The following is a 27409-nucleotide window of genomic DNA, read 5'->3' on the forward strand; positions in this document are numbered from 1 at the left end:
CAGTCTTCTAAGTCAGGGGTCAAGCCTGCAGGACTAGAAAAGTACAGAAGCACTGTCACACATCGGGTTCCCCGAAAGCAGACGCCGAGAGGGAGACTGGCATGCAGGTAAGTTTACCGGGAGTGCTGTGGGCGGGCCAGGCCAGGCAGGGGGCTGCTGGGCTGCAATGCAGCCACAGTGAGGCCTCACTGACCCCACGGGGAGCTCTGGAGCTGGGATGGCCCCACAGCGTTCTCCAGAGTTCAGCTGGGGAGGCCAGGCCTTTGTACCTCCACATGAAGCAGTCAAGGCTTATCAGCAGGAAGGCGGGGGTGGGGGGGGACCCGGGCAGGCGGGGTCTTCAGCAGGAGAAACTCCCAAAGAGGGTAACAGCAGTGAAAGGCCAGCCAGCAGCACCCCCAGCAGTGGGGGAATAAGTCCTTCAGTCCCAAGGGTCATCTGGGCAGCTGAGCCCAGCGCCCAGTACTAGCACACTTACAAAAAAAATGCAGTGCAATCAGAGGTATATTCAATTAGTACTCAAGCCTGCAGCTCGAGTACCCACACTGGCCATACACGTAAATATGCCCAGAAAGCAGCTCGGACGGAACACGGCACACTTACTTGGAGCTTCTTTCTCCTACCTGCAACCCACCTATGAGGTTAGTCACCAGCACGCTCTCTGCAAGGGAATCTTGCCATTGCCACGAACGCGATCCATTAGAACAGGGGCCAGCAAGCCACAGCCTACGGGCCAAATCCAGCCCACGGCCTGTTTTAGTAAATCAGGTTGTAATAGAACACAGCCGGACCGTTCCTCAAGTAGTGGCAACAGCCAATGGCCTGCAAAGCCAAAAACATTTCCTATCTGGCCCTTTATAGGAAAAGCTTGCTTGATCCTGCATCAGAGGAAATTCACTCCCTTCCCTTCCCTTCACCCATTCACTGGTAGCGTCAAAGGTGAGCTGAACTTTGAGCCAAGCTCCAAAAACGCTAAGGCAAAAAATAAATAAACAAACTGGTACAAAAGGAAATCAATATTAAGAAGGCAAAACAGGCTATTAGTTGAACAGAGTAATCAAGGAATCCTGCCTCTGGCCAAATTTAGCCCCAGAGCATTCTAGACAAGGGCCTCAAGTGGGTGTTTGGCAGAAAATAAGCATTTGGAAAAGTGGAATTTCCAATATTGAGCACAACCACTTCTGCATAAAAGGCCTTTTGAGAGGAAGAGAGAGGAAAAGCCATTTCGATCGCCTGAAGCTAAATTAGCTAGGAGGCAAGATTACTTTTCATTTCTCCTTTGCAATAATTAAGAGGCCTAGTGCTCTCAAAGCAACTAGTGATTTCATCTGAGACATGCCCAAATCAGTAGCAGGTGGTTTGTGTTACATGGTACCAACGGTGATAGCAGAAAATGGAGCTAAAGACGAAAAGTTTTTAAAAACTAAAAAGAGAGGGGATATGTTAGGAGGAAAGTGTGAGCTCTAAGCCAAACACCTAAAATATTTTAAAAACCAGGTAAAATCACTTGTGCAAGTCCCTTCCAATGGGACCTACTATGGGCATCGTGAGTCTCGCTGGACTGTCATGGCTGGCATGGACTGCCCCGAACTATGATTTTGTGTTCACATAATTCTTAGAAAATCAGTCTAAGCAATATTTAAAAAAAAAAAAAAAACAGTAATTTTTTAAATGTTCAAACTAAAGTTATTTTGATTGCTTTATAAATTGATTTTTTTTTTTAATGATAGAAAACAGATTCACTTCCTTAGTACCAATATGCTTTCATCAACGTGCACACAAGAGAACTGGAGAGAACGAAATGCCCAGTGCAGCGTGCCAGGTCCCAGCTGAGAGCCACGACGACAGTGACAAGTTAAAATCTACCTCAACTGGGCGGGGACAAGCATCATGACTGAGCGGGCACAAGCATGAATAACGAAGTGCGAAATGCCTATGTCCTTCACGTGGAGATGGCTGTGCTATGTCGCCCCCACGACCTGGGTTTACAGCCCTCCAGGCACACGGCCGGTGGGCTCTGGTGTGACAGATACCAGGCTGCTGCCTGCCACACAGCAGGTCTCAAACTGCCACGCTCAACAGCCCGGAGACCAAAACTCTCATCAATAGGAATAATTGTAAAATTCATCATTCATACCCAGAAAAGGTATTTCTCCTCCAAGGCTTGCGTCACCTAACCTAAATATTCACGAAAGCAGGTTTTAAAAGTAGTTCTACTTCATTCTTGAGTAAACAAAACACCCTGTTACTAGCACCTAGTAAACAGCCAATATCTGATTAGATAAAAACCAAGATTTTTTTTTTTAAACAATAACCTGCTTCCTCACTCTGCTTCTCCAAAGCAGACACTCTAAGCCGAGAGCACCAGCGCATCCTTTTAGGACCCGAAACTGGGCGTCACCTGCACCCTCTGAATGCCAGCCTCTGATCACCCTGAAGGTGACAATGCCTAGGAGCAAACAATAAAGAGAATGCCTACCCCATTCCTAAAAGGAATGGCCCACTGTGCCCTACTGTGCTTATAGTAAAACGTAGAAGAAAGAAATAAAGGAGTCTCATTAGGTCTAGAGGGTCACCTTCACCATTACAGTTAAACATAGCAAAACATCACAAGTAAAATCCCATTATAATAAGCAGCATTACAAAGGATGCTATATAACTCACTTAATTTCTGCAATGTGGCAGAAATAGCCTATGCAATGCCAAGCCAGCATTTCATCAGTCGCTGGTCATGATATATTCACTACAATAAAAATGCAGAGCAAGCAAGCCCTCTCCCCAAGCCCCCTCGTGTTCCTACCATTCTTTAGATTTAAGAATATATGCCACATTACCACAGCTTAAAATGAGTTTTAGCAGTACTAGATTAGCCTAATCTGAACAGAAGTATCTATGCAGCATATGCAACTTAAAATATTATTAGCAGCACCATAACTAATAACAGCAGACATTCCGATAGCACTCAGAGTGCAGTAAATATGCACTTTATATTGAAAGATGTTGTAAATGCAGACATAACAAAGGTTTCTTCCCTCCCCCTGCAAAAACAACTATATATGTGCCACTTTCCCTGCCCTTAGAAACAAACAAGAAAAGCTCAATTAGCTAGGTTATTTCTAACTCTTAGCTTGCTTCAATGTCCTTCATCCTCTCCCACCTTATAGAAAACCACCTAAAGAAAACCACCCAAACTCCCAAATAGCCACGAAAGCGTGGCAGGAAAGAAATCTAGGGGGAGGAGAGAGTTGGAGCTACGGCTGAGCTGCAAAGGCCACCTCCCTCCTCCCAGACCCAGAAATGATCACCGCAGTTGGGAATTCATCAGAGAGAAGCAGGCACCTTGTTTGTTTCTCTCCAGACAAGGACTGCTTCTGGTAATGCTCATGTTTTAACAAGACTCCAATTCAACCTAGTGGGTGGCACCGTAGGCATTTCATCACAAGGACGCTTTATCCTGTTTCATTTTCTTTCCTCCAGCGAGCACATTAAACCAACACTCCGGTGGCGTTTCTGGGTTTAATATGCTCCTTGGAGACCCACCACAGATGCTCTGCCTCTTCCAACCCACTGGTTTCTTGCAGCCTTATCCTACCGAAGACTGTTCAGCTAGAGGAAGGCGATTTTAACCACCCTCCTTCCCTGGGGAAAAGCATGAGCCTGCCCCATTGCTTTTTACACCTTGTGTCCTTCCTCAACCGGGGCAGGACGCAGGAAGCACGCACTGAAGATGAAAAGGCCGAGGGGTTGCAACTTCTCTTATTCTCTCTCATGTAAGTCCTTCCAGGGAGGCTGAGGTGTCCTCGATGCAGTGCACCAAAGACAACTCAGCCTCCCTGGAAGGAGCCAGAGCCCTAGTACCCAATGATTTGGGCACCGGCTGCCATTCAGGGATCATTTCTGCTACTCACGGCGGCGTTTTGCCACATGGAGCTCACTACGTCACCAGCTTTCTGCGAGCAGTTTCTCCATGCACGTCACTGTGCAGCTCCCACTGCGCTGCCCCTGCCACTCAGGACATGTTCCATGGAGGAGTCAAGAATCGTTTCAAAACTTGACCCGCTGGAATACAGAGATGGTGTGAATGTTCTCTCCTATCCAGAAAAACTGACGTCAGTTCCAGGACCTTGGTAAACAAACAGGCGGAATCAGAGGTTCAGTAGGAAGCTTGCCCTCAGCCCTGCGTGGAGAGGGTGCGGACGGGCGGGCTGCCAGCTCCTGTCTTAGCAACCCGGGAGCAGGACTCTCCCTAAGGGATCTTTTCTGAAAGCGACACTCAGACCCACACAAAGTCAAGGCCGTCATGCCCACCCCATCTGGGGGGTGGTCGCTGTTTCTGGCTTCTTCCCTGGGGGCCCTCAGCTACTTGGCCCGGGCCTCCTGCAGGCGGGGGGCTCCGAAGGTGGAGGGCATGTCGGACCAGGCAGGCAGCTCGTGCTGCAGGGGAGTCCTCCGGGGGTAGAAGGTGTGGTTGACGTCGTAGTTCAAGAGGCAGCTCAGAGACGCCATGTAGATGTCGGCGAAGCGCGACAGGCGCCTCAGGAAGTAGGTTGGGTTCTGGTCTGTGCGGAACAAGCTTCCAAACTGGGCGTTGAAGAAACTTTTGGTCATTTCTCTGAAGAAGCAATAAAAAAAACAAATCAACAGAGGATGAGTCAAAAAGGTTGTGAAACCACTCAAATCAAAATCACTTTTATTTCAAAAACAGGATTCATGGGAGAAAAAAAATTAGCCTAGAGCAGACCCAACTTCTAATCCAGAAAAGCCTGTCTATCCATCTAACAAAAGGACTCTGATCACATTTGTCGTTCACGTCAGCGGAGAGAACAGTGTCTCAAGGCTCCACTTTCAATTGCACCCCCCTCCAAATTCGCACACACCCCCTTTCCCAAACCAAAGCCCAGAATGTGGGAGCTGCTTCTCACAGTGCACAGGGAGATGTCAATGTTCTCAGAATGGGATCAAGGCCCTCCCTTTTTTTACAAGATTATCGTGAGAATTGAGTAAAGTAAGAGGATTGTTTTATTAAAGAGATGTTAATCTCCCTCATCCGTCACAGTTTGCAACACCTCCCAGCTCCCGGCAGCCAAGGCTAACCCCACCCAAGGATTAAGCCCATGCATGTGCCACTAAGTCACCATCCCCACCACACACACACAGCACGTGCATGCCCTCTGATGGCTGGGACCCCAACACACAGAATATGCTAGCAAAATTGACACACACCATTTGACTGTTGATAAAACAGTTACAAATGCAGCAAAATATAATCATTTACACTGGGTGATAAAGCTGTGTGATGAAAGCCGCTAGCTGGCAGTAGGTAGAGTAAGACTCAGAGCGCCAACACCCTGAGAGGGAGGAGGAAGGATTGAACTCAGTGCAGCCCTGGCTTCTGCAGAACATGAGGAATGGGCTCATTGTCCCCTCCACACCATCCCCTACACACACACACACACACACACACACACACACGTGCGCTTGAGTCAGGGGCCCTGCTTAGCGGCCAGAACCCGGCAACCACTGTTTCCACACCTCAGAGATGGCTGAGCCAGGGGCTGGGGAAGCCCGTGCCCAAGAGGAGAAATGCTCACGCATCCAGTGTCCACAGGTACAGCATCTTTCTCAGGGAAGCATGATTGTCAACAAAGCCCCTTTGGAGCAGCGGCTCCCTTAAGACACATCTCTGCCAAACATCTCTAACAGCAGGCAGGCTTTCTTTACCAGGAAACACCATTTCCTGACTGTGTGCACATTTCTGAAACAGCCAGGGTTACAAGTAAGCACCAGGCTTGTCGGAGCCCTAAGAATTCACTGTGGGTTCAGAGCTCGGTTCTAACACTGTCCTGACAGCCACACTGTGCTGCCGGCATCACCAGCAACTGGGCCACCAGCTCCCAAATGGGAGGGTCACGCAGGCAGGGAGGGGGAATGAGGAGGAGAAGCTCCCTCTCCCATGGCCTTCTGGCAAGGCCGGAGGAATGACAGAGGTGACGGCTGGTCTCAAGGAAATGTCACCTGTCACTAGTGGCAGGTAGCTGATTCTGGATACTGAGGGAGGATTCATACCTGGGAGCTAAGAAATGATGTTTCGAGAGCATGCCTCGGGCTGGCCCTGGGGAACACGAGAGGGCTGAGCACACCCAGGACAGGGTAGGGGGGTCCACCACATTCAAAACAGGCCGCTCTTACCTCATCTCCTTTCTCTCCTTTTTCCACTCCTGCAAGACCAGCTGCGAGTCAGCATCTCTGTGAACCTGCAGGACACAAGCCAATGACTACAACTGTTTCCGTTTGGAATGAACTCATTAGGTAATGAGAATTTTTTAATGGGCAGCGTTTGTTAGAGAAACTTTATTCCTTTAAGTCTCAGAGGCAGGCACTTGCATGAAATAATACATTTTCAGGCTTCCCAATGGAAATCCTGCCTTCTTCACTTAAAAAAAAAAGTTTTAAATGTCCAACATTGGATATGTGGTTTAACAAATTAAGGTGGAATATTAAATGAAGCTATTAAACTATCAGTAAAGGATATGTATAAACATAATGCATATGTATCCACACAAAATATATATGTATAATGCTTGTGTGTAATATATCTGCTATACATATGTATTACATATATAAATATGTACTTAATACATACTGCCTATTACACACATTCTACATATGTGTATAAATACAATGGCACTAGGTGGAAATAGCATGTATAATTGCAAGCATGAATTTGGAAAATAACATTAAAAAATTTTAGTTTGTGCAAGAGTAGCAGGATTATAAATGGTTTTAATTTCTTCTTTAATATTTTATCTTTTTAAGTGCTTAAGAGAAAAAATAATGATTTTTTTGTAGAAAGCAAGAAGGTAGTGCACCTCAATGAAAAAGAAAAGCAGAGAACCTTCTGTTGGGCCAAAATGTCAGCAAAAGGCAAAAAGAAAATGACAACTGCCCACAACCTAACACGCGGAATCTCACAAGTCTCTTTCCAAGGTTCTTGTGGCTAATGAGAAACACCAAAGCCAGAATTAGAGGTGCACATGATCGCAGAGGACAGGTGGGGCTCCCTGCAATTCATGACCACAGGGGTAACCTTAGAGCCCAGAGGAAAATACCAAACAAGCAAACCATCTGCTTTTGACACGGGAGCCAAGGCCCTTTTGTTTATCACATCTGCTCAGAGCAACAGCTTGGCTACTAATGGTCACCTACTCAGGGTCTCTGCCACTCAGGAAGAAACCCTGTCTCAACTGAGCTTGCAATTTGGATTTACGGCCTAATACCACTGGCTACACCACCAGGGAACAGCTACCACTGAATAACCACTGGCTATGGACCACTGGGCACCAGTCTACCGCTCTAGCCCTGCTGGGAGCTTTGATGTAGGTCTATGAGCTTATTTTTAATTCATTTTCACATTTCAAATCAACAAATTATTCACTACAGAATTTAGGCTCTACAAAATACATAACCAGATCAGAAAAGTCCACATGGGACTGGCCACCTGGGAAGAGTCTACCGATGCCGGCCACCCCTATGAACCACAACCGAATTCTGGAATGCACAGCAAGGCCAGATAACAAAAATTACCTTCTTTTGTTACAGTCACTTCTTTAAAACCAAAAATTAGACTCTTCTAGTGAATTCATTAGGCTGGATTCCAAATGACACTCTGGCTCCAAAAAAATCAAACACAATCTCAAAGGACCAATTTTGCTCCTCAGAAAATAGTTCAAACAATGTGCTACATGCTCTGAAAATAATCCCCAAGGGGGAGTTCTAGAAACATCTGACACGGGCTCAAAGGAATAACTCAGACCTTTCCAGGTGAATGCTGAGGAAGAGGGAGTAGGGAGGGGTAACGGGGAACACATTTGGACGTTTTCTTAAATTATCAGCCACACTCCTGTATGTCCGAGTGAACCCGACAGGACTCTGGGAAAGGCACTAGAGCCCAAGCGTTGGAACAGAGCTCAAGGCTCTAGAGCCAGAGTGCCGGGGTCTGAGTCCCAGCATCACCCTTACTTAAGCGAGTCATTCTCTCTCCTGTGCCGCAGGCTCTACCTCTGTAAAACAGGGGTGTTTCGTCAGTGCCTACTCCAGAGAGCTGCCGTGAAAATGGAGTGAATGTCAAGGCCTTGGTGTCCAGAACACAGGGAGTTCTCATTTTACTTCCAAACAGCTTGATTCTGCTAATCACTAACTTTGTGATTCTGGAAAACTCACTTTTCGGTTTTCTCTTCCAAAAAATGGCATGTAAATGTTAATTCCCTTTTCTTCCTTCCCTCACCCTATACCTCATATAGTTCTACAAGTCAACAGATACATTTTCAGCGCTTCCATTCTCTAAAACACACACTTCTTAATTGTCAACTTTTTATACAGGTCAGAGAAAACAAAAGAAAACAAAAACCTGTTCTCAAAGCTAAAATGTAGTGGCACCATCCACATGCGGTTGTGTTTGGGACCACTCCTGGGGTCACAGAGCGACGTCACCTACGGTAAGTAAAGTCTTCGGCTACACCTGAGACCTCTGAACCAGGAAAGCACTTCAGGGAAGTGCTCGAAAGCACGGCCTCGGTTCAAGTCTTGCACTTCAACTCTATGACCTCAGACACGGGACCGCACCTCTCAAAAACCCAGTTTCCTTATTTTAAGAAGAAAAAACCATGCCTACCCAGTCTGGACAGCTGTGACTATTAAATGTGTATGTATACAGCAAGCACTCAGCACAATGTCTGGCACATCAGGAGTACCTATTAGTATTGTATGACATACACATAGACTCTAAGCTATGTTAATCCAGAACTGATGCCTTGTATTTTTAGAAAATCATCTCACAGGCAAGCATAGTAAGGGAAACAGTAAGTCCTCATCAGAGAAGTGCCAAGAACCAACGGAGCCAACGCATAATGGCCCGGGGGACGTGCGGGGCCCCACGCACTGGAATGCGTGCCCCACGTCCTGCCACTTGTAGCCCTGCCTGAGCTCACTGCCCAGCCTCTCCTGCGAGGCTGCCAGCTGGGGCAGGCAAAGCAGGGCCGTGCCCACTTCCAAAGGCAGTGGGCAGGCGTGGACAACAGGCCAGGGACACAGGCTGCAGGTGTGTGAGCCAGGAGAGCGGGCGTCCGTGCCCTTCCCCTAACAGAGTCACACTCATGCCGCGATGGCCTCAGCGCAGGCAAGCTAGACCAAGGGAGAAAGCAAGGTGCCACGTGAGCCTGTGAAGGAAGGAGGGGCCCGGGGGAGTAAAGGGGTCATGGCTGCAACAGAGGGCAGCTTCCACAGGCCAGGAAATGACCGATAAAAACGACACTCCTCACCAACTGTCCAGAACTTGCTGCCTAACTTACAGAAAACAGTAACTGTCACAGAACTGCAGTTAGCTGGCAAGCTGTAGGTAGTGTCTTCAAAATCAAATGGAGGCTGGACCCAGGGATCTTGACTCTTGCTTTGAGACTCTTTCCAGCAAGCCGTGGTGCCTGGAATGGTATTCATTCCACAGTACCCTTCATTTCACAGATGGGGAAACTGAGGCCCAAAAATGGAGAAGTCCCACAGCAGGTTAAAGGCAGAACCAGGACTAGACCCCAACACTGGCAGAACTTCCCAAATGCCACCTCCCCACCCGAGAGCTCCTCGCGGGGCTTCAGCGTGGAAGTGAGGACACCAGGTTTGCACCAACAGGAGTGTAAACGGACACTACACTTACGCAGACCCCACAGAGACGCTCTGAAGGGCTCCAGTGGGCATTTTTAAAGATCCCTTCAGGGAAAATGGCAAAACTATTTTCGGGGCAAAATAACCCCAGTAGTTACTCTATAGTCTACTGAGGACAACTTAAACCACATACTTTATAACAATTAAACAGAAAGTACCTGAAGTAAACGTTGACCAGAGGACTAACTTTGGGCTTAAAGAACAAATGAGAAAAAAAATCCCAAACCTGCATCTGCTCCAGTAACCCGGTCAAGGTCTGCAGCCAAGTCATGGTTTGAATGTACTGCTCCGTGTTCATGATTTTGAGCTCGGATCTCAACTCCGGGATAATCGCGCCAGTCCTCCAGCCGTGCTTTAGGGTCAAATCCTGATTGCAAAGATCACAGAAAGTCAGCATTAGTCTCAACAGAATCTATACCGGTTCGTTACTTTTCCCGGACACAAGAGGCATTCGTTTAATGACTTTTTAGATTGTAATGGTTAGTTATTAACCAAGCTGAATTCGGTGAATTATATTTAATTAAAACCAGTCTGGCCCCAGGCTTTGACCATTTCACCCCATGAAAGTTTCTGTTCTGGAAATAACTGCTGTGACTCACAAACCCCTGCAGAAACACAGAGTCTGGAATCATTAACCGTGGTCTGTGAAAAAACAATGAGGTCAGGAGCAGAAAGAGGCTCGGCCTAAACACTAGCTAAGGTCTCCATTTATTCGGTTCACCCAACGACCTCCGTGCCAGGTGCTCTGGGTTATGGGGCACCAGGGAATCTCAGACTTGGAATGACCATACGACATAAGCATGCATGATCACATTTTCCATTCCAAATATTGTAACCCCATGATTTGGCAACAGACCAGAATATCTAGTATCAGTTCTGTCTTGGAAAATCTAAGATAAATGGTCGTCATACTAGATGGTCATTCATTTTCTCATTTGACAAATATTTATCAAGCACTACTATTTGCCAGGCCCTGTTCTACACACCAGGGATAAAGCAATGGAGAAAACCTGACAAAGCCCTACCCAGATGGAAAATATAGACAATAAATAAGCAAGTGAATGCACGATGGCAGGTGGTAAGAAACACAATGGACAAAAATCAAGCAGAGTAAGGGGGAAGGAACGGGGGCAGGGAGGTTACCATTTTATCTGGGGTGGTTAGGAAGACCAGGCTAAGACAGGGGCATGTGAGCAGAGATCTGAAGGGAAGGAGGGTGAAAGTACGTAAACATGTGGGTGCAGAAAGACTGTGGCTGAAAGATCGCCAAGTGCAAAGGCCCTGGGGCAGGAATATGCTAGGGCGCAGGGACAAGTCTGGAACCTTGAGCAGTGTAGTAGAGGGACAGAGGCAGGAGGTGCCTTCAGAGAGGTGGGCTGGGGAAGGAGAAACCAAGCAGGAAACTTATAGGAACTCAGGCTTTTACTCTGAGGGAGAAAGGAAGGCTTTAGAGTTTTAAGGAAAGAAGTAGTATCTGGTTTACAGTTTTAAAGATTCAATGAGGCTACTACTCACCTAAAGCTAGACTCTTAAGCCCTACGTAAGGATGTCTGCCTTCTTCACTGGTTCAATTTCTTTACGTCTTTCAATATTTCTTTCTCCTATAATGCATGAAAATCTACAGCACATTCTTTTAAATATTCCCAAAGGTGGCAAACTTTCACAGGTAGATTTTATTTATGTTTTTAATGCATTGATAAAAGGAAAAGGAAAGAATATGGTGTTTATTTCTTATCTAAATGGAAAAAGTGTTCTGATGAACTCTGAGTAGATTACTAATTTCTATTATTTCCCCAAAATTGATCTTTCTCATGACTATTATCCCTCCTGTTCTGTGAAAAATGAGACATAAAAATAATGTGGCCTACTCCTAGTTTTTATGAAAGCATCAAAATGGCCTTAAACAAAAGAGAAATCCCTTCATAAGTTAGACTAACATGTCTGTCCCGCAGCAAAGAAAGAGTAAAAAAAGGCTCCTCACCGCCAGGTCGCTGTATATATGGTCACCGAAATACAACACTTTGGAGCCTCTCCAACCAGTAAGCTTCAAAAACTCATATAAATTACCCTGCAATAAGAAAAAAATATAGATATTGTATCATATGATAGATAGAGAACTGTATAACCCACCGTCCAAAACATCTATTTTTTTTAAAACTTTAAAAAATTTTTTTGGTTTATAACTTATTTTAAATATCAAAATATAAAGATGAAAGTATCTGCATGGGAAATCTTCCAGGCCTTTCTTCTACATCAAATGTACTTTTCAGGAAGTATTCATAGTATATACACCTCTTTGTAACTACCTTTTTATACTACTAAACATGCTGTGACTATCTTCCCATGTTGGTATTAATCTGCCCGGTACTTACAGTAGCTAAGAAGTACTATGATCCATTTTTCCAAACCTGGTGTTGGACATTCACCTGATCTATTTTGTAGTAACTTCATGATAAACATTTTTGTGGCAAAGTTTTATTGGCTATATCTTAACTCTCTTAGGCTAACTTGCTAAAAGTGGAATGGCTGTAACAAAGCTAATTTTTCAAGGCCTAGAAAAATATACTTATTGCCAAATTCACCAAGAATGGATCAGTATTAACTAAAAAAACTAACTTCAGTAACATAATAATGGTCAGCAATTCAATCATTCATTCAAATATTTGAGGGCCTTATACAATACCAAAATATATTAAAACTATACCTAAAACACATATAGTCAGGAAATAATTGCTAACTGGGGAGAATAATATGCCATGATTAAATGTTCTTTAAAGAGAAATATCTAAAGTTTATTACTGATATCTTAAATTTCATATACTATGAAAGTCATGCTTCAAATTTTGTTTTTAAAAACTGTTCAACTTGGAGTTAGTTTAGATATTAGCATATTGAAAATACATTGACTTCAGCCTCAGTTTACCATCAAGTTATCAACAGTCGATTCCAGGGAAGTACTCAGAGCCGTGCCAGGCACAGAGTCAGCCTCAATGAATGGCGACTATTAGCGTTATTACTGGTCGCAAAGCAAAGCAACAAAAAGGATAAACCAGTCATGAGATACCTGCTTGTAAATCTGGCCTTTCTGCAACTTGTGGATCTTATCCCAGAGTAAGACACCTTTCTCATTCATCTTTCGGAAAGGTCTAACAACAGAAATGGGAAACATTATGACATGTGGAGTAGTACTGGCCGTCTGTTCCATGAAATACTACACAGTTACCCACTGATGACAGGAAGTAGCCCCTCCACAAACCTAAAAAACCACTGAAACCAAAACTCCACCACCACATTCCCTGGCCTAGTGCAATACACCCCAGTATCCGAAGGTGTCTCCTGAAGAAAAGAATTCCAGAGTTAAATAAATTTGAAAAAACACCATGCAGTATGCATGCCCCTATTTCAAAGTTACTCAGGGCTCTGAAAAGCCCTTGCTGTAAAGAAACCTTCTTTCGCCCAGATTTCTCAAATTTGTTTGTGCAGAAGACCTCCAAGAAAAGCTTTCGGAAATACTACCTCAGTGCATTTATCCGGCTTTATACCTGAAATTCAGCCACATCAGATAAAAAACAAATCAGAGGGCCAGGAGCACTATTTTGTGATGTTAAAGGGGAAGCAGAGATAAGGCCTCATTCCTCACCTTGAGGGTCTGGGTTTGCCACAAGGTAACAATAACCTGTTACCTTAAAAAAGAAGGTAATTTTTTTATCTGATTGTTTTTCTGATTAAAAAACTATAAACTCACTGTAGAAAATCTGGAAAATGCAGAAAAAATATAAGGAAGAAAAGGAAAGTGACCTATAATTCCAGTACCCAGGTATAAATACTTAATATTACTTGTCTTTCAATCTTTATGTAAAATCTGTTATCTTTCTCTTTTTTATGAACATAAAATGAGGATCACTTTGTGTATAGTGATTTATATCCTTTTTCTCGAATATTGTGAGCAATTTCCCACGTGATTACATATTCCCAAGTATATCTTTTACAGCACTAAAACATGCTCACTGCTTTTTTCCCCAAAAACATCATTTTTCATGGCAGCATATCCCCTCATATGGATGCTCTGAATTCAACTAGTCTCCTACTGTGGGGCCTCTAGGTTGTTTCTGGCCTCTATTATAAATAACACAGGATGAACACAGATGGAGGATTATTCAGCTATTATTTTAGGCTTCCAGAACGAAGGCAAAACAGATGTGTGACCACCCCCTGACACAAGGAGAAGAGTCCAGGACACTGCCCCTCCACTGTGTGCAAACCTAACAAGGGAGAGGACAAAGGGGCCCTTCTCCTACCTCACCCTAGAATCTACTAAGAAAACGCTTGGGAGCATTTTGTCAAGGGCTGCAGTTTCCCCCAGTGCCCCACACCTTCTTTCTCTGTCCTGATGGGCAGTGCCTGGACAGCTCTGTGACCCTGCCAGCTGCATGTTTTCCCCTGCAGGCTTGAACCCAAGCTGGGCCCTATTCCCAGGCACTGATGCGGGTGTTTAGATTGTTTCCCTAAACACCAAAAGAAACTAGCCCCAACCCCGAACCAAATTCCTTAAACCCTCATATAAACTCCACCCCCTGGCCCCTGCAAGGCCGACACACCCGGGAAGAACACCCCTTTCTCTTGTTGTCGGCCCAAGGATACGCCGCAGCCCCCTTGTAAGTTCATTCCCCTAATAAATGATTTGGGCCAATCACCCTGGAGTTTAGGGCTTCTTTCTTTGGAATCCCAACTGACCCCATCCTGGGACAGCATGGGAAACTCCCCCAGCCACTGCTTTTGGGGTGACTCCAGCCACAGCTGTAGCTGGGATGAAACAGTGACAAAGCAGCAAGCCAGTACTTGTAGCTATTTTTGATCATGCTCTAGCTTTTCCCTCATTCCCTTGAATCCCACCAAGTATTTTTCAGTCCCTTCGCACAGTTCCTGGGTTTGCCTCTTCTTCCAGGAGTCACCGTGACCGTGGAGAACTGGAACTTAGCATCACAAAAGGAATTTAACGCATTCAACACTAACTGCAGGGCACCACACTCTGGTGCCTTAAATTACCTAACAGAGAGGAAAAGGCTGTTATCAACTACAGAATAGATAAATGTGGGTGAAAGTGTTTCAAAAATAGGCCATTATTATGAGTTATTTTTAGAAGCCTCATGCACTAATTCTCAGCACAATGGACATTTTGGGGGAAACAACTCTTGGTGAACAGGTCTGTCCCACACATTAAAAGATATTTCAGCATCCCTGCCTCCACTTTCTAAATACTAATGGCAACCCAGTCCCTGTTACAACCCAAAACTTCCCCAATTCCCCATTTCCCAAGGCTACTGTGGCAGGAAGATATTGTATAAGACATGACAGAGATTTTCTCCACCTGACGCAAAAGCTGTGTTGCAGAGAAGCTTTGCAAAATCCAATTGCAATTTTAAATTCACCAATTAGAGCTCTATTTAAAGAGATGCCCACCAGGTAGTTTGCTGTTGCTATTATTTTCTTATGCTTCACAATGCATCTGCATCTAAAGACCTAATTTACTATAGGATATTAAGTTTGGATTTTGCATCGCTGTCAATCATTTTCTTAAAGCCTGACTCATAGGTCTGAAGCAGCCCAATTTGAACTGAAAACCATTTCAACGCATGCAAACTGCTATGTACTCATCTCGCCCTCCTTGTAATTACTTGCTAGAAAGGTTAAAAAGCTAAAGCTATAATCTCAGATGCTCATGATTTTGCAACTGCATTTTACCAAGACACACTACATATGTATTCACGGCAGCAAAGGAATAAAATCTAGTCTCTAAGAAAGAAAGTCACTCACCTCCGCTTATCATTAAAGAAGTTTGGCTTCTCGGCCTGAACAATGACCACATCAAACAGGTCCCTCCAGTCTTTCCCAACAATATAACTCATCCCTTTGTCCCTAGGACAAGAAGTCAGCCAGGTCAGTCCAACATTAAAGGAATTGACTATTTTTTCATCTTTTTCTTTCTAATTTCTAACTGCTAAAATAAATGGAATACAAGAAATGAGCCCGAAGCTAGCAATCAAACACAAAACAACTTACACAAAGCTACTGGGGCTATTGGTGATGAGAAACATCTTCTTGCCATGATCAGCCAGTTTGGCCAACACTGCACGGGTCTGCTCAGCGTAGCAGATGTACTTTTCTAAGAGGAAGAGAAAAATTCACACACAGACTCAGCATGAAATCAGTCAATCTGCAAGCACCTACTTAATGGGGAATATGGGCCCAGCACTGTGTTAGGCACAGCGGGATAATACAAGTCATAAGGGAGCTTGGTTAAAGGCAGTACATGGGCACCCAGTGCATCAGTTACAAAGACCCTGCCTCCTCGGTCCAACTGGAAAAAACTAAGTGGGCTGCCACTGCCAGTTCCTCCTACTCTGAGTCAGAACTATGTCAAGTTCTGGGACAAAGAGATGACATCTGAGATGCCAGGATTCAAGGACCCTACACGGCACTCAGAAGAGAGGCAAGCAGCCCCTGCAGCACCTGGAATGCAAAGTAAAATGCCTGCGTGGTTGCACAAAGGCTGAAACGATCTTCGTGACACTCTGGAGCACATACCAATATCTGCTTCGATCGCTCTGTACATAATTCCTTTGATGTGGACGTCTCGAATTGAATCCTGTTAAAAGATACATTTTTCATCAGTAACAGTGTAACTGAGATAGCCTGAGTAGCAGTACAAGTGAAATGGCAGTCGTGGTGACTTCTGTCTTTAGAAATCTGACAATCCAGGCACTCAACAAAATCTAAACTCTGGTCTAGTTATCACAGGCGGCCCCTCAGGCAAAGCGTAAGTTTCCATGGTGATAGTGGTGGTTTCCAATGCACTTTTCAAAAGGGTCACTTGGAAGAGGTAACTTGTGTGAACAATTCTGAGTAAAGTCCCAGAGGATAAACAGTAATTTATATGCAGTATTGTGAACAAATGATGCCAGTTCATCTAGACAGAGGGAGTGATTGCTCTTCTCATCTTTGCACCCATCTCCATCCCTAGACCCCAGCAGTAGATTCTGTAATCGGGAATGAGAGGCAGAGACAAACAGATACCAGGTTCCTCCTTCTCTCTTTGGTATTACCAATAGGCCAAGAACTGTCAATCAGACTGCAGCTCAGACAGAGATGTGGTCCAACTGGCAGGCACAGGAATGGGGAGGAGAGAAAGAGAAGGAAGAGATGATTAACCCTTTGTAGGCTCAGGGGTGTGGCAGCTTGATGCTTGGTGGGTATCAAGCAGAGTGTCACTTGCAGGTGGCAGGGCACAGGGTCTCTCCGGGGAGGCACTCCTAGAGGAATATGGAAACTTTCTAGAGCCAATAGCAAGAGACTGGACTGCAAGCAAAACTGTGCCTAAGCCTTAGACGATTGGTGGGAGATTTCTGTCAAGAGTGGGCACTTCTGGACTGTAATCTCAACCCCAATTACCTTTCAGCACAGGCCTGTTTCAATTTCACACCAGCAGCAGAAGGCAGTGATTAAATGCAAGGCGCACTGACCGGCTTAAAATCAAGATTCTGCTACTTACTAGCTGTATGACCCCGGACAAGTTACTTAACCTCTCTGTGCCTCAATTTCTTTCTCTATAAAATGGGATGATAATAATAGTACCTACCTCAAGGCATTATTGTGAATATGTCGTGAGTTAACATGCATGAACAGTGTCTGGGACCTAGTAAACTCTACATAAGTGTTGCTATTAATGGTAGTAATACTTGTAGTAAAAACTGAACTTTTAAATAAACATCTTGCCTCATGAATGCAAAGTGTTGCTACAAGTGATTCTTAAAGATTTTTAAAGACAAAGCGTCTGTGTAACGAAAAGAACAGAAGCCAAATATTTACATTTAGTTCAGATAATACCAGACTGATGTTAAGAAACTATAATTCATCCTTTATCTTCCTAAAACCCAGGATTTGGGGCAGTCAAAATTTAAAATTAGTCAATAAACATATAATAAAAATATTTTAGTATATAAACATATATCTTTCTAAAATATAAATATTTTAAATAAATATATATTACATATAAGTATATATTTATAAATATCATGTTATATATATATAACTAACATAAAGATATCTTTTAGTATTGAAAAGTTCATACAGCTTAAAGAACGTATATAAACACATGTCAGTATAAATATAAATTTAAATATTTGAATATATAAATACAAATAATGTGTACTGTAAGTGCTTACTGTTTTTGATAGGTTCTTAGAAAGTGCGACTTTAAGAGAAATGACATATAACAAAACCAATTTTCTTCCCCTCATCCACGTTATAACAAAACGATGTAGAAGAAAACAGCGTTCCTCCAGGACCTGCTGTATGCGGTTTCACTCAAAGTCACAGTTACCAAGAACCTACAGACATTAAGGACTTGCTGTGTATGTGGATATAAATGTTTCCATCTGTCTCTATCCCTCTCAGACCGGATTCTTGCATGGCTTCTGCAGGGCCTCAGAGAGCCACATGGAACCTTTGTGGGCAAGAGAGAAAGGTATCCCCTCTGGGAAACTTCACCCTGGGGCATGAACGTCATCTCTTCTCATGAGGAAGGGACACCCCACGCCGTCCCCCCTCATCTCTTTGGGCGGGTGCGCTGCCCTGGCCTTCTGATTAGAAACCCAGACAGCAGTGTGAGCACCATCTTGTTTTAACAAAAAACTTGACTGATTTCCAATTCTCCTGATGTAACAACATCTTTCTTACAATTTTCAAGGTTAAACCGCAAATAGAGATCCCAGCTCAGAGACTATTCAAAGCACCTAACCTAGAAAGGAGGCTGAAGGCTCAGTTACTTCCCCTGCAAAGCTGAGAGAGACACAGCCCCGTAATCTGACTGTCGATACAACCTTGACATCTTTGTACAGGTGAACGGGCTCATAGTCAATGTTGTTCTTCAGGAAGTATTCGTTCACACAGGACAGGAGGGTCATCTCGGGCAGGGAGAAGATGTCCATGAACTGCTTCATGGTGTTTCCGTGAGAACTCTGCGGACAGGGAGGAGGTGCTTTAGAAATGGGGCACATACCAGTGGCAGAGCCACCTGCAACAAAGCACTGGGGACAAGGAAGACTTCTTAGAAGTCAGGACAAGGAAGACTTCTTAGAAGTCAGAAGTCTGAAATCAGACATCAACATTTAGAAGCCTCTCCATTGAAAAAGGAAAATTCTAAGAAAAAAGTAAAATGTTCCCTTGTTCCAGATGTCTTGCTCTAAGCATGACTACAATGTCCACGGAAACGCCCTGATTTCCAAGAGCCTGACCGCCCTGCCCTCCCACTCTCTCATGCGCTCGTCCAACTTCAAGTTCGTGTTCTTTCAGGAAACATAGAGGAAAGCTGGAAAATAGACTATTGCCCATGTGACAGTGTACAAAGCCACTTAACTCTCCTGAACTGGAGCACACCCTTGCAGTCCATATTTAAGCTTAAAAAACAGCCTTTCTCTGAATGCTTGCAATTTATGCAATAGATGCTCCGCCACTTACGATGGTGTTGTATTCTGATAAACTCGTCACAAGTCAAAAGTGCATTTATAAGTCTAACCTACCAAACATCATTGCTTAGCCAAGCCTACCTTAGACATGCTCAGAATACTTACATTAACCTACAGTTGAGCAAAACCATTTAACACAAAGTCTATTTTATAATACAGTGTTGACTATCTCATGTCACTTACTGAATACTGTCATTGACATCGAAATTGCAATGGTTTCACACCATCGCAAAGTCAAAAAATTGTTAAGTTGAACCATCATCAGTTAGGGGCCGTCTGTACCAAGTTTACTGGCTGACTGTACATCTTCCTTTTCATCTGGACAAGGCGAACAAGTGAGTGCCTCTCATACGACAAGAAGCAAAAATTCCGAGAGCAAAGAGAACCACAAAAGTTAGAAAAGCAGAGGTTTCCCTTCAGGCAAAAAGGGTCGCCGCGTGGCCATCAATCTCTGGCAGTCTGCAGCCATGGCTCAGGGGAAGCGACACCTGGGCACCAACAGCCCCTGGTCCTTGCTGAGCCCCCTCCGAGCAAGCAGGGACACTCCGAATGCGGTGGCAAACAGGGCTAGGCACGAGAGAGGTGACAAGAGCCTCCACCAGGCAGGGAGGAAGGGCTTAAGAAAGGAGAATCATGACATACTGGCCCCTCTCAAAACACAATCTCAAATCTCCCTGTCCCTTCCACACGCGCAGGAGGTGAGACCAGCCGTTCAAGCTCCTGTATCTCCGAGGTCATGTTTTAAGAAGGAGAAAGACGGGCTGCTTTAAATAAATAAAGTGCTTCTCATTACCTTTCCGTAAAAGTCACTCATCTGTTCCAAGGGCACGTGGGACCCCTCGTACATGTCAATCACTTCTTCATCAGGGACAACACTGAGGCCTCTGGAAGAATCAGACGGTGTTGTTAAAGAGCTCACCTGGAGAGCAGCGACTTTCAGACCTCTGTCCACTGCTGGGATTTTACAGCTGGGTGCCAGACACTGCTGTCACCAGTGCCACAAGTGAATGCTACAAATAATAGGCAAGACCACAAATGTGCCACAAGTGAATGCTACAAATAACAGGCCAGACACTACTACTCTTACCACTATTACTGTTCTGTTGGTAACAAGAGCAAGAATAGTAATAGCTAATGCTACATGGCATCTACTATTTGCCAGATGTGAATCACACTTACTCCTCAGTGTTCCTAGAAGGGAGGTACGAATAGTCTTCCCATTGTCCAGCTGAGGTAACTGAGGCACAGAAAGGTCATGTACCTTGGCAGGTCACCGAAGTAGAAAGTAGTGGGTCAGGATTAGAATCCAGGCTTTCCGGCTCTAGGGCCCAGGCTCTTAAACTACTAAGGCACAAGCCTTCCTAATGACTTGCTTTGGGACCACTTTTTAAGTGATTTTAATACATTAGGACAAAGAAAGGGTATTTTTATCTCCATCAACATCCTGCTGCCCCCCAATACTCTCCCCTGAGACAGGTGCTGAGGGTGGAATGTCACACACGTGGCTCAGTGGACTAAACCCCGTGACATGAGGCAGGAAGCCCAGTGGCACCACCATCTTGGACAGGGAAGGACCCCAAATGCTTTGTGGCACTGAAAGCCCATTTCCTTATCTGTAAAAAGCCAAAGTAACATCCACCACCTGTCTGCCTCTGGAATTTGCAAATGAATCCAGCCCCTCCGCATACAGCAAAAAAAAAAAAAAAAAAGAATTTTGGAGTCCGTGGCCAGGGTTTCACCCCTGCTTCTACCATCAGCGATGTGAGCAGGTGCTTTCACCTGCTCACCTGGACTTGCCCACCCCAGAGGGTGATGAGGGGACACATCTGCTCTGCCACCCACCCTGTAGAGGACAGATGCTTGAGAAATAGGCACCAATGAAACGGGTTGCTTAGCATACAAAACCACAGGGCCCTTATTAAAATATGTATACAATGTAGTTTATGTCTTGATGTGTAATGTTAATAAAAATATCACTTCAGCTTGGCCGGGCGCGGTGGCTCACGCCTGTAATCCTAGCACTCTGGGAGGCCGAGGTGGGCGGATCGTTTGAGCTCAGGAGTTCGAGACCAGCCTGAGCAAGAGCAAGACCCCATCTCTACTAAAAATAGAAAGAAATTACATGGACAGCTAAAAACATATATAGAAAAAATTAGCCGGGCATGGTGGCACATGCCTGTAGTCCCAGCTACTCAGGAGGCTGAGACAGGAGGATCCTTTGAGCTCAGGAGTTTGAGGTTGCTGTGAGCTAGGCTGACGCCATGGCACTCACTCTAGCCTGGGCAACAGAGTGAGACTCTGTCTCAAAAAAAAAAAAAAAAATTAAAAATATCACTTCAACCGCTTTCCTCCAATCTCCGTCCCCCATATTACTTCTAAAAGTATCCGAGTACATTCAGTAATATTTTGCCTTTGATCTTGATTAAGTTGCTACAACTACTGGCCTTTGAAAATAAAAGCAGCACTGTACTCCCCTTATCTTTGCTCCAGAAATCAGATAAGCCACTGGCACTAAACCAGATCATTCTAGGCAGTGACCTTGGGAAGAGCTCTCGCTGCGTAGCAACGGGCAGGCGTCCAACACTCCCAAGGCTCTCATGCTCAGAGAGATGATATAAAAAGTGGGGAGATTCTGCCAGGTGAGAGTTATTTCCCTGCCTGACACTCAGGCCCAAGGCATCTGGAAGCCACGGCTGCCACCACACAGGCTGCAATTCCAAGGGCCAGGCATCCAAATGTCAGCTCAGAAGAGGCGGTGAAGGCAGTTGCTCCAGTCAGCTGCGTTCCCCAGGAGGCAGCTGCAGCAAACGCAGAGTCAAGCGGAACCGCGACAGGCATGGGCAGATGGCAGACTGCTCTGCCACGTCTGAATGCTGCCTGCACCAGCGCTGAAATCAAACCGAAAGCCCCTTTCTCCAGCCCCGTGTGGGGTTATGAGAAACGGAGAGGTTAAGAGCACAGATGCGAACAAGCCTGCCCGGGGTTCAAATCCCAGCTCCCATAATTGCTAGGGGTATCACCTTGACAAGTAGTTTACCCTCTTTGGGTCTCAACGTCTTCATCCTTAAAGCAGGGAACAACAAGGGTGCCTACTCTCTGACATCACTGAGCAGATTCAAGCTATGACACACAGAACGGCTGGTTTACAGTAAGCGCTGTCAATTCTGTTAGTGGGACTGTGGTGGGAACACTCTCAGCCTTTCTGGGGTAGGACAGACCCCTGCAGTTCTCGGGAACAAGCGAGGTGGAGGCTGACACTTTCTTCCCACCCTTCTCTCATTCATGACGCTTTCTGGGGGGAAAGAGAAGTGAGATTTCTGCGTGCCCATAAAACTCTGGGCACTGTTCCAAGCATGTTTCATCTTCCCATCTACCCCTCGGGCTGGCACTGGAACCGTGGCTGTTTTACAGAGGAGGGAAGCGAAGCTTTCAGGGGAGCCAGAACTTGCTCAAGACCACACACGTGTGAGCAGCGGAGCTGGGGTTCCCACCCAGGAAGCGTGTGTGACACACGCTCGCTCTGGGGCTCGGCTTGCCACACCCAGGCTCAGCACTGATGCCACAGTGAACTCCCACATCCAAACTCTGATCCTCCTTCCCCCCAAACGCCTCGGCGGGCTCCTCCTGCCATACTCCTCAACCCAAGGGACACTTTCATAAATCAGCAGAAGAAAGATGATGATAAGGAGTCCTAAGGATGGTGTGGACCACAGGAGAGGAGACACAGACCCCTGCAGGCTGGCAAAGTGAGGGGAAGACTCACCACCAGTTGGCCGTGAAGGGTGGGTGGCATTTCAAGAAGCAGAGAGGAGGGAAAACTGCATCATGGTGGAACGATGCCAGCAGGAGCAAGTGCCAAGTGTGAGAAAGGAGAACTCAGAGGAAAAGAATCCATGTGTTGTTTTCGCCTGCCTGGTGTCAATTCCCCCTTCATCATATTGGTTCAGGACCAAGCACATGACCCATTCTGATGAGATTCAGTCCTGAGACTCTGGCTGAACCATAGAGAAGCAAAGCTCCTCTGTCCTCTCAACCTGGTGCTGGGGGGATGAGAGCCTGATATTGCCAGGGGTCCCCACATAGAGGGGCCTGCCTGAGAATGAGCCACACAAGAGAGGAAGACAGCCAGGAGAAGGAAAGAGTTATGACAATCATCATCTGGCCCCTGGAGCCAGCCACTCCTGCAAGGAGTGCTGTCCCTGGGCTGTACAAATAAATGTAAGCCAATATTGTGTTTTTGATTAAGCCAGTTTGAGTTGGGTTTCAGTCACTTGCAACCAAGAGTCTTAACCATTCCAATATGTAAAGGAGCTGTGTCTGGAAGAAGAGGAAGCTGAGAGTTTAGAGTAGGTTGATAAAAATCTCAAACCTCAGCCTGAGCCTAAAGCTTGGACTTCATTCAGCAGACAGTAGCAAGCCATCCAGGGTTTCAGAGGAGGGGGGAGTTGGGGGTAATGATTGAGGGAAATTAGTCTAGGAACAATATCCAGGATGGGCTGCACTGCAGAAAACTCCCAGAGCCCAGGGGAGAAGGGCTAAGTGTCTACACCAGAGGATAACAGAAGAAAGAAATGCAGGGACAGAACCAAAAGATCTGGTGAGGATTTCCATAAACATGGACAACCTTGCCTTCCTTATCCCTCCCCCACCGCCACTGCTAGAATAATTTGGGGCAAACATTGGGAGCTATTAGTAAGGAGTGAACAAGGGAATTGTGAAAATTGTCAGAACCAAAATGGAGTCACTAATAATAAGAAAACCCTGACAAATAGAGCCACGAAAGGCCAGGAAAAGCAGGTTCTCACACTTGCATGCCTTATAAAAACTATCACAAAAGATTGCAAAAACCACAACCTTGCACAAAGGCTATCACAATCTTACACAAAAAATAATTCTGCAAGGACATCCGTCCAGCAACTGCCTGCTCAACCTTGGACTGGTGTCACCCTTGTTACTGATCTTTGTGGCCAAGGATAATTACTGCAAACACAATTACATAATCCTCCTCATTTTTTCCTTTAAAAACCTTTGTCTTCCTTTACCTCCCTGAACACACACATAGTTTACTATGGCATGTGTATTCCTACTGCAGTGCTCTATTCCCAAATAAATATCTTTTCTTTTAGAGAGCCTTTGTGTGCTATTTAGGTTGACAGAATGAATGCATGCATGCATGAGTGAGTATCCATTTAGGTGGTTTAGGAAGAGGAAATTAAAATTTGGAATATGTTAAGTATAGAAACAACTTCAAACTGAAAAGCAAGTCTCTTGGGAGTGGTATAATCTTTCTGCAAGTCATTTAAGCCATTTCAAAAGCCTTAAAATGAATAAGCATGTTCACCCAGAAATTTTACTTCTAGAGATTTTTCCTAAGAAAGTGAGACATGTGCACAAAAGTATTCAGTTATATTTAATATACCTAAGTTACTTACAAAATAAATGGAAAGATTATTTTTAATAGTATAGATTAAAACAGATTCATTACCCCCTGGAAAAAAGATATGCTGAGGGACTCCAATTAGCCCTCACCACAGCATGGTTGGCCAAGAGCACAGACTCTGGAGCCAGACTGCCCAGGTCCAAACTCTAGCCCAGGGCAATTATTTGCTGTGTGACCTTGGGCAAGTTACTTAACATCTCTGGGACTGATAATAGTACCTACTTTATAAGGTTATTTTGAGGATCAAATGAGTGAACTTAGATAAAACCCTTATAACAGTGCCCGTCCTATAGCAAGACTCAATATTTGTTAGTCACTATTTATTATTACTAATATTATTATCATCTCCATCTCCTCCTCTTGAAACACCATTAAAATGAGAAAGGAAATGAGAGCAAAGATGGCAATGGATAAGACATCTCAACAAGACGTAGGAAGACAAATGGTGGATGCAAAGAAGGAAGGAGGAAGATGACTTAACAACACTGAGAACAGAGGCCTGCAAAGGGACACCAGCAAGAACTGATTAACTGCCACAGATCTCCAGAAAGGCTCAGCACCACAAGGCACCAGGAAACTACTAGAGGATATGCTCCAGCAAAATGAGGAAGTAAAGCCAGAAAGAGGAAGAGATGGAAACCAGGAAACAGGGAAAGTGACAAAGGGAAATCCCAGGACAAGCAACCAAACCAGATCAGAACAGGAGGGGGACAGTCAATTAAAAAAAAAAAAAAAAAGTAACATAGATTATTGAAAACATTTGAATTATTGGCAAATAAATACATGCTTGACATTTATGACGGAACATGTGGAAACAATCAGAGATACTCACACAGAAAACTAAGCAAACAAAAAATGAAATTATTATTAAATCTAAGAAAAACCAAACACTATACAAGAAGAAAATAGTCACCTGGCTTAAGAGTGAACAAGATAAGTTACCAAAAAAATGAAAAAATGCCTAGGAAAAATACCTAGGAATACCAAAGAAGTAAAAGAGCTCTAAAATGAAAACTATAAAGTGCTGATGAAAGAAACTGAAGAGTATACACACACACAAAAATAGAAAAATAGCCTATGTTCATGGAGTAGAAGAATTAATATTGTTAAAATGTCTGCAGCACCCAAAGTGATTTGCAGATTCAATGTAATTCTTATCAAAATGCCAATGACAGTCTTCACAGAAATAGAAAAAAACAATCCTAAAGTATACTGAACCACAAAACACCCGGAAGAGCCAAAGCAATTCTGAGCAAAAAGAACAAAGCTGGAGGTATCGCACTACCTGACTTCAAAACATACTACAAAGCTATAGTAACCAAAACAGCCTGGTACTGGTATAAAAACAGACACAAAGACCAATGAAACAGAACAGAGAACTCAGAAATAAATTGCATTTACAGCCATTTACAGCCAACTGATTTTCAACAAAGGCACCAAGAATATACATTGGGGAAAGGACAATCTCTTCAATAACTGCTACTAGGAAAAATGGTAACTATGTGCAGAAGAATGAAACTAGATCCCTGTCTCTCACCATATACAAAAATCAAATCAAAATGGATTAAAGATTTAAATGTAAGGCCGAAAGCATGAGACTACTAGAAGAAAACATTGGGGAAACGCTTCAGGATGATGGTCTGGGCAAAGATTTTTTTGGCTAAGATTTTAAAACCATGATCAAAAAAAAGCAAAAATAGACAAATAGGATTATATCAAGCTAAAAAGTTTCTGCACAGCACAGGAAACAACAGAGTGAAGAGACAACCTACAGAATGGTAAAAAATATTGGCAAACTACCCATCCAAGAAGGAATTAATAATCAGGGTACATAAGGAACTCAACAGAAAAAACAAACAAAAAATAATAATCCCATTAAAAAGTAGGCAAAGGAATTGAACAGACATTCCGCAAAAGAAGACATACAAATGGTCGTGTATATGAAAAAATGCTCAACATCACCAGTCACCAGGTAAATGCAAATCCAAACCACAATGAGATATCTCACCCCAATTACAATGGATATTACCAAAAAGACAAAAAAAAAAAATAACAAATGCTGGCCAAGGATGCGGAGAAAAGGGAACTCATACATTGTTGGTGGGAATGTCAATTAGTATAGCCACTATGGAAAACAGTATGGAGGTTCCCCGTAAAACTAAAAACAGAATTACCACATGATCCCACTGCTGGGTATTTATCCAAAAGAAAGGAAATCAGTATATCAAAGAGATATCTGCACTCTCGTGTTTATTGCAGCACTATTCACAATAGCCAAGGTATGGAATCAACCTAAGTGCTCATCAATGGATAAATGGATAAGGGAAATGTGCATATACACATAATAGAATATTATTCAGTCATTAAAAAGATGAAATCCTGTCATTTGCAACAACATGGATGAACCTAGAGGACAGGATATTAAGTAAAATAAGCCAGGCACAGAAAGACAAATATCACATGTTCTCACTTAGATGTGAGAGCTAAAATAAAAGAAAGTGGATCTCATGGTGGTGGTGAGCAGAACGGTGGTTACCAGAGGCTGGGAAGGGTGGTGGGTCGGGGGCATGAAGAGAGGTTGGTTAATGGGCACAAACATAAAGTTAGATAGAAGGAATAATTTCTAGTGTTTGCTAGCACAGTAGGTGACTACAGCTAACAGTAATATATTGCATATTTCAAAATAGAGAAGAGACGATTTGGAATACTTCCAACACAAAGAAATGATAAA

General features: G+C 44.2%; 1 protein-coding gene across 1 annotated transcript in view; it reads right to left on the reverse strand.

The window, feature by feature from the left end:
* Positions 1-1709: 1709 nt before the first annotated feature.
* The window catches only part of NT5DC3 (5'-nucleotidase domain containing 3), a 55638-nt gene continuing 29938 nt past the window's right edge, over positions 1710-27409 (reverse strand). Inside the window, exons 5-14 of the mRNA XM_069489632.1 lie at positions 20032-20122; positions 18594-18731; positions 16300-16360; positions 15775-15877; positions 15529-15630; positions 12779-12860; positions 11696-11782; positions 9941-10081; positions 6190-6254; positions 1710-4612 (exon numbers count right to left, since the gene is read on the reverse strand). Of these exons, the coding sequence (XP_069345733.1) occupies positions 4360-4612; positions 6190-6254; positions 9941-10081; positions 11696-11782; positions 12779-12860; positions 15529-15630; positions 15775-15877; positions 16300-16360; positions 18594-18731; positions 20032-20122 (1123 nt within the window). The 3' untranslated portion in view covers positions 1710-4359. The remainder of the gene's footprint in view (positions 4613-6189; positions 6255-9940; positions 10082-11695; positions 11783-12778; positions 12861-15528; positions 15631-15774; positions 15878-16299; positions 16361-18593; positions 18732-20031; positions 20123-27409) is intronic.

The sequence above is a fragment of the Eulemur rufifrons genome, chromosome 16 (genome assembly GCF_041146395.1).
Source record: "Eulemur rufifrons isolate Redbay chromosome 16, OSU_ERuf_1, whole genome shotgun sequence".
Taxonomy (NCBI): Eukaryota; Metazoa; Chordata; class Mammalia; order Primates; family Lemuridae; genus Eulemur; species Eulemur rufifrons.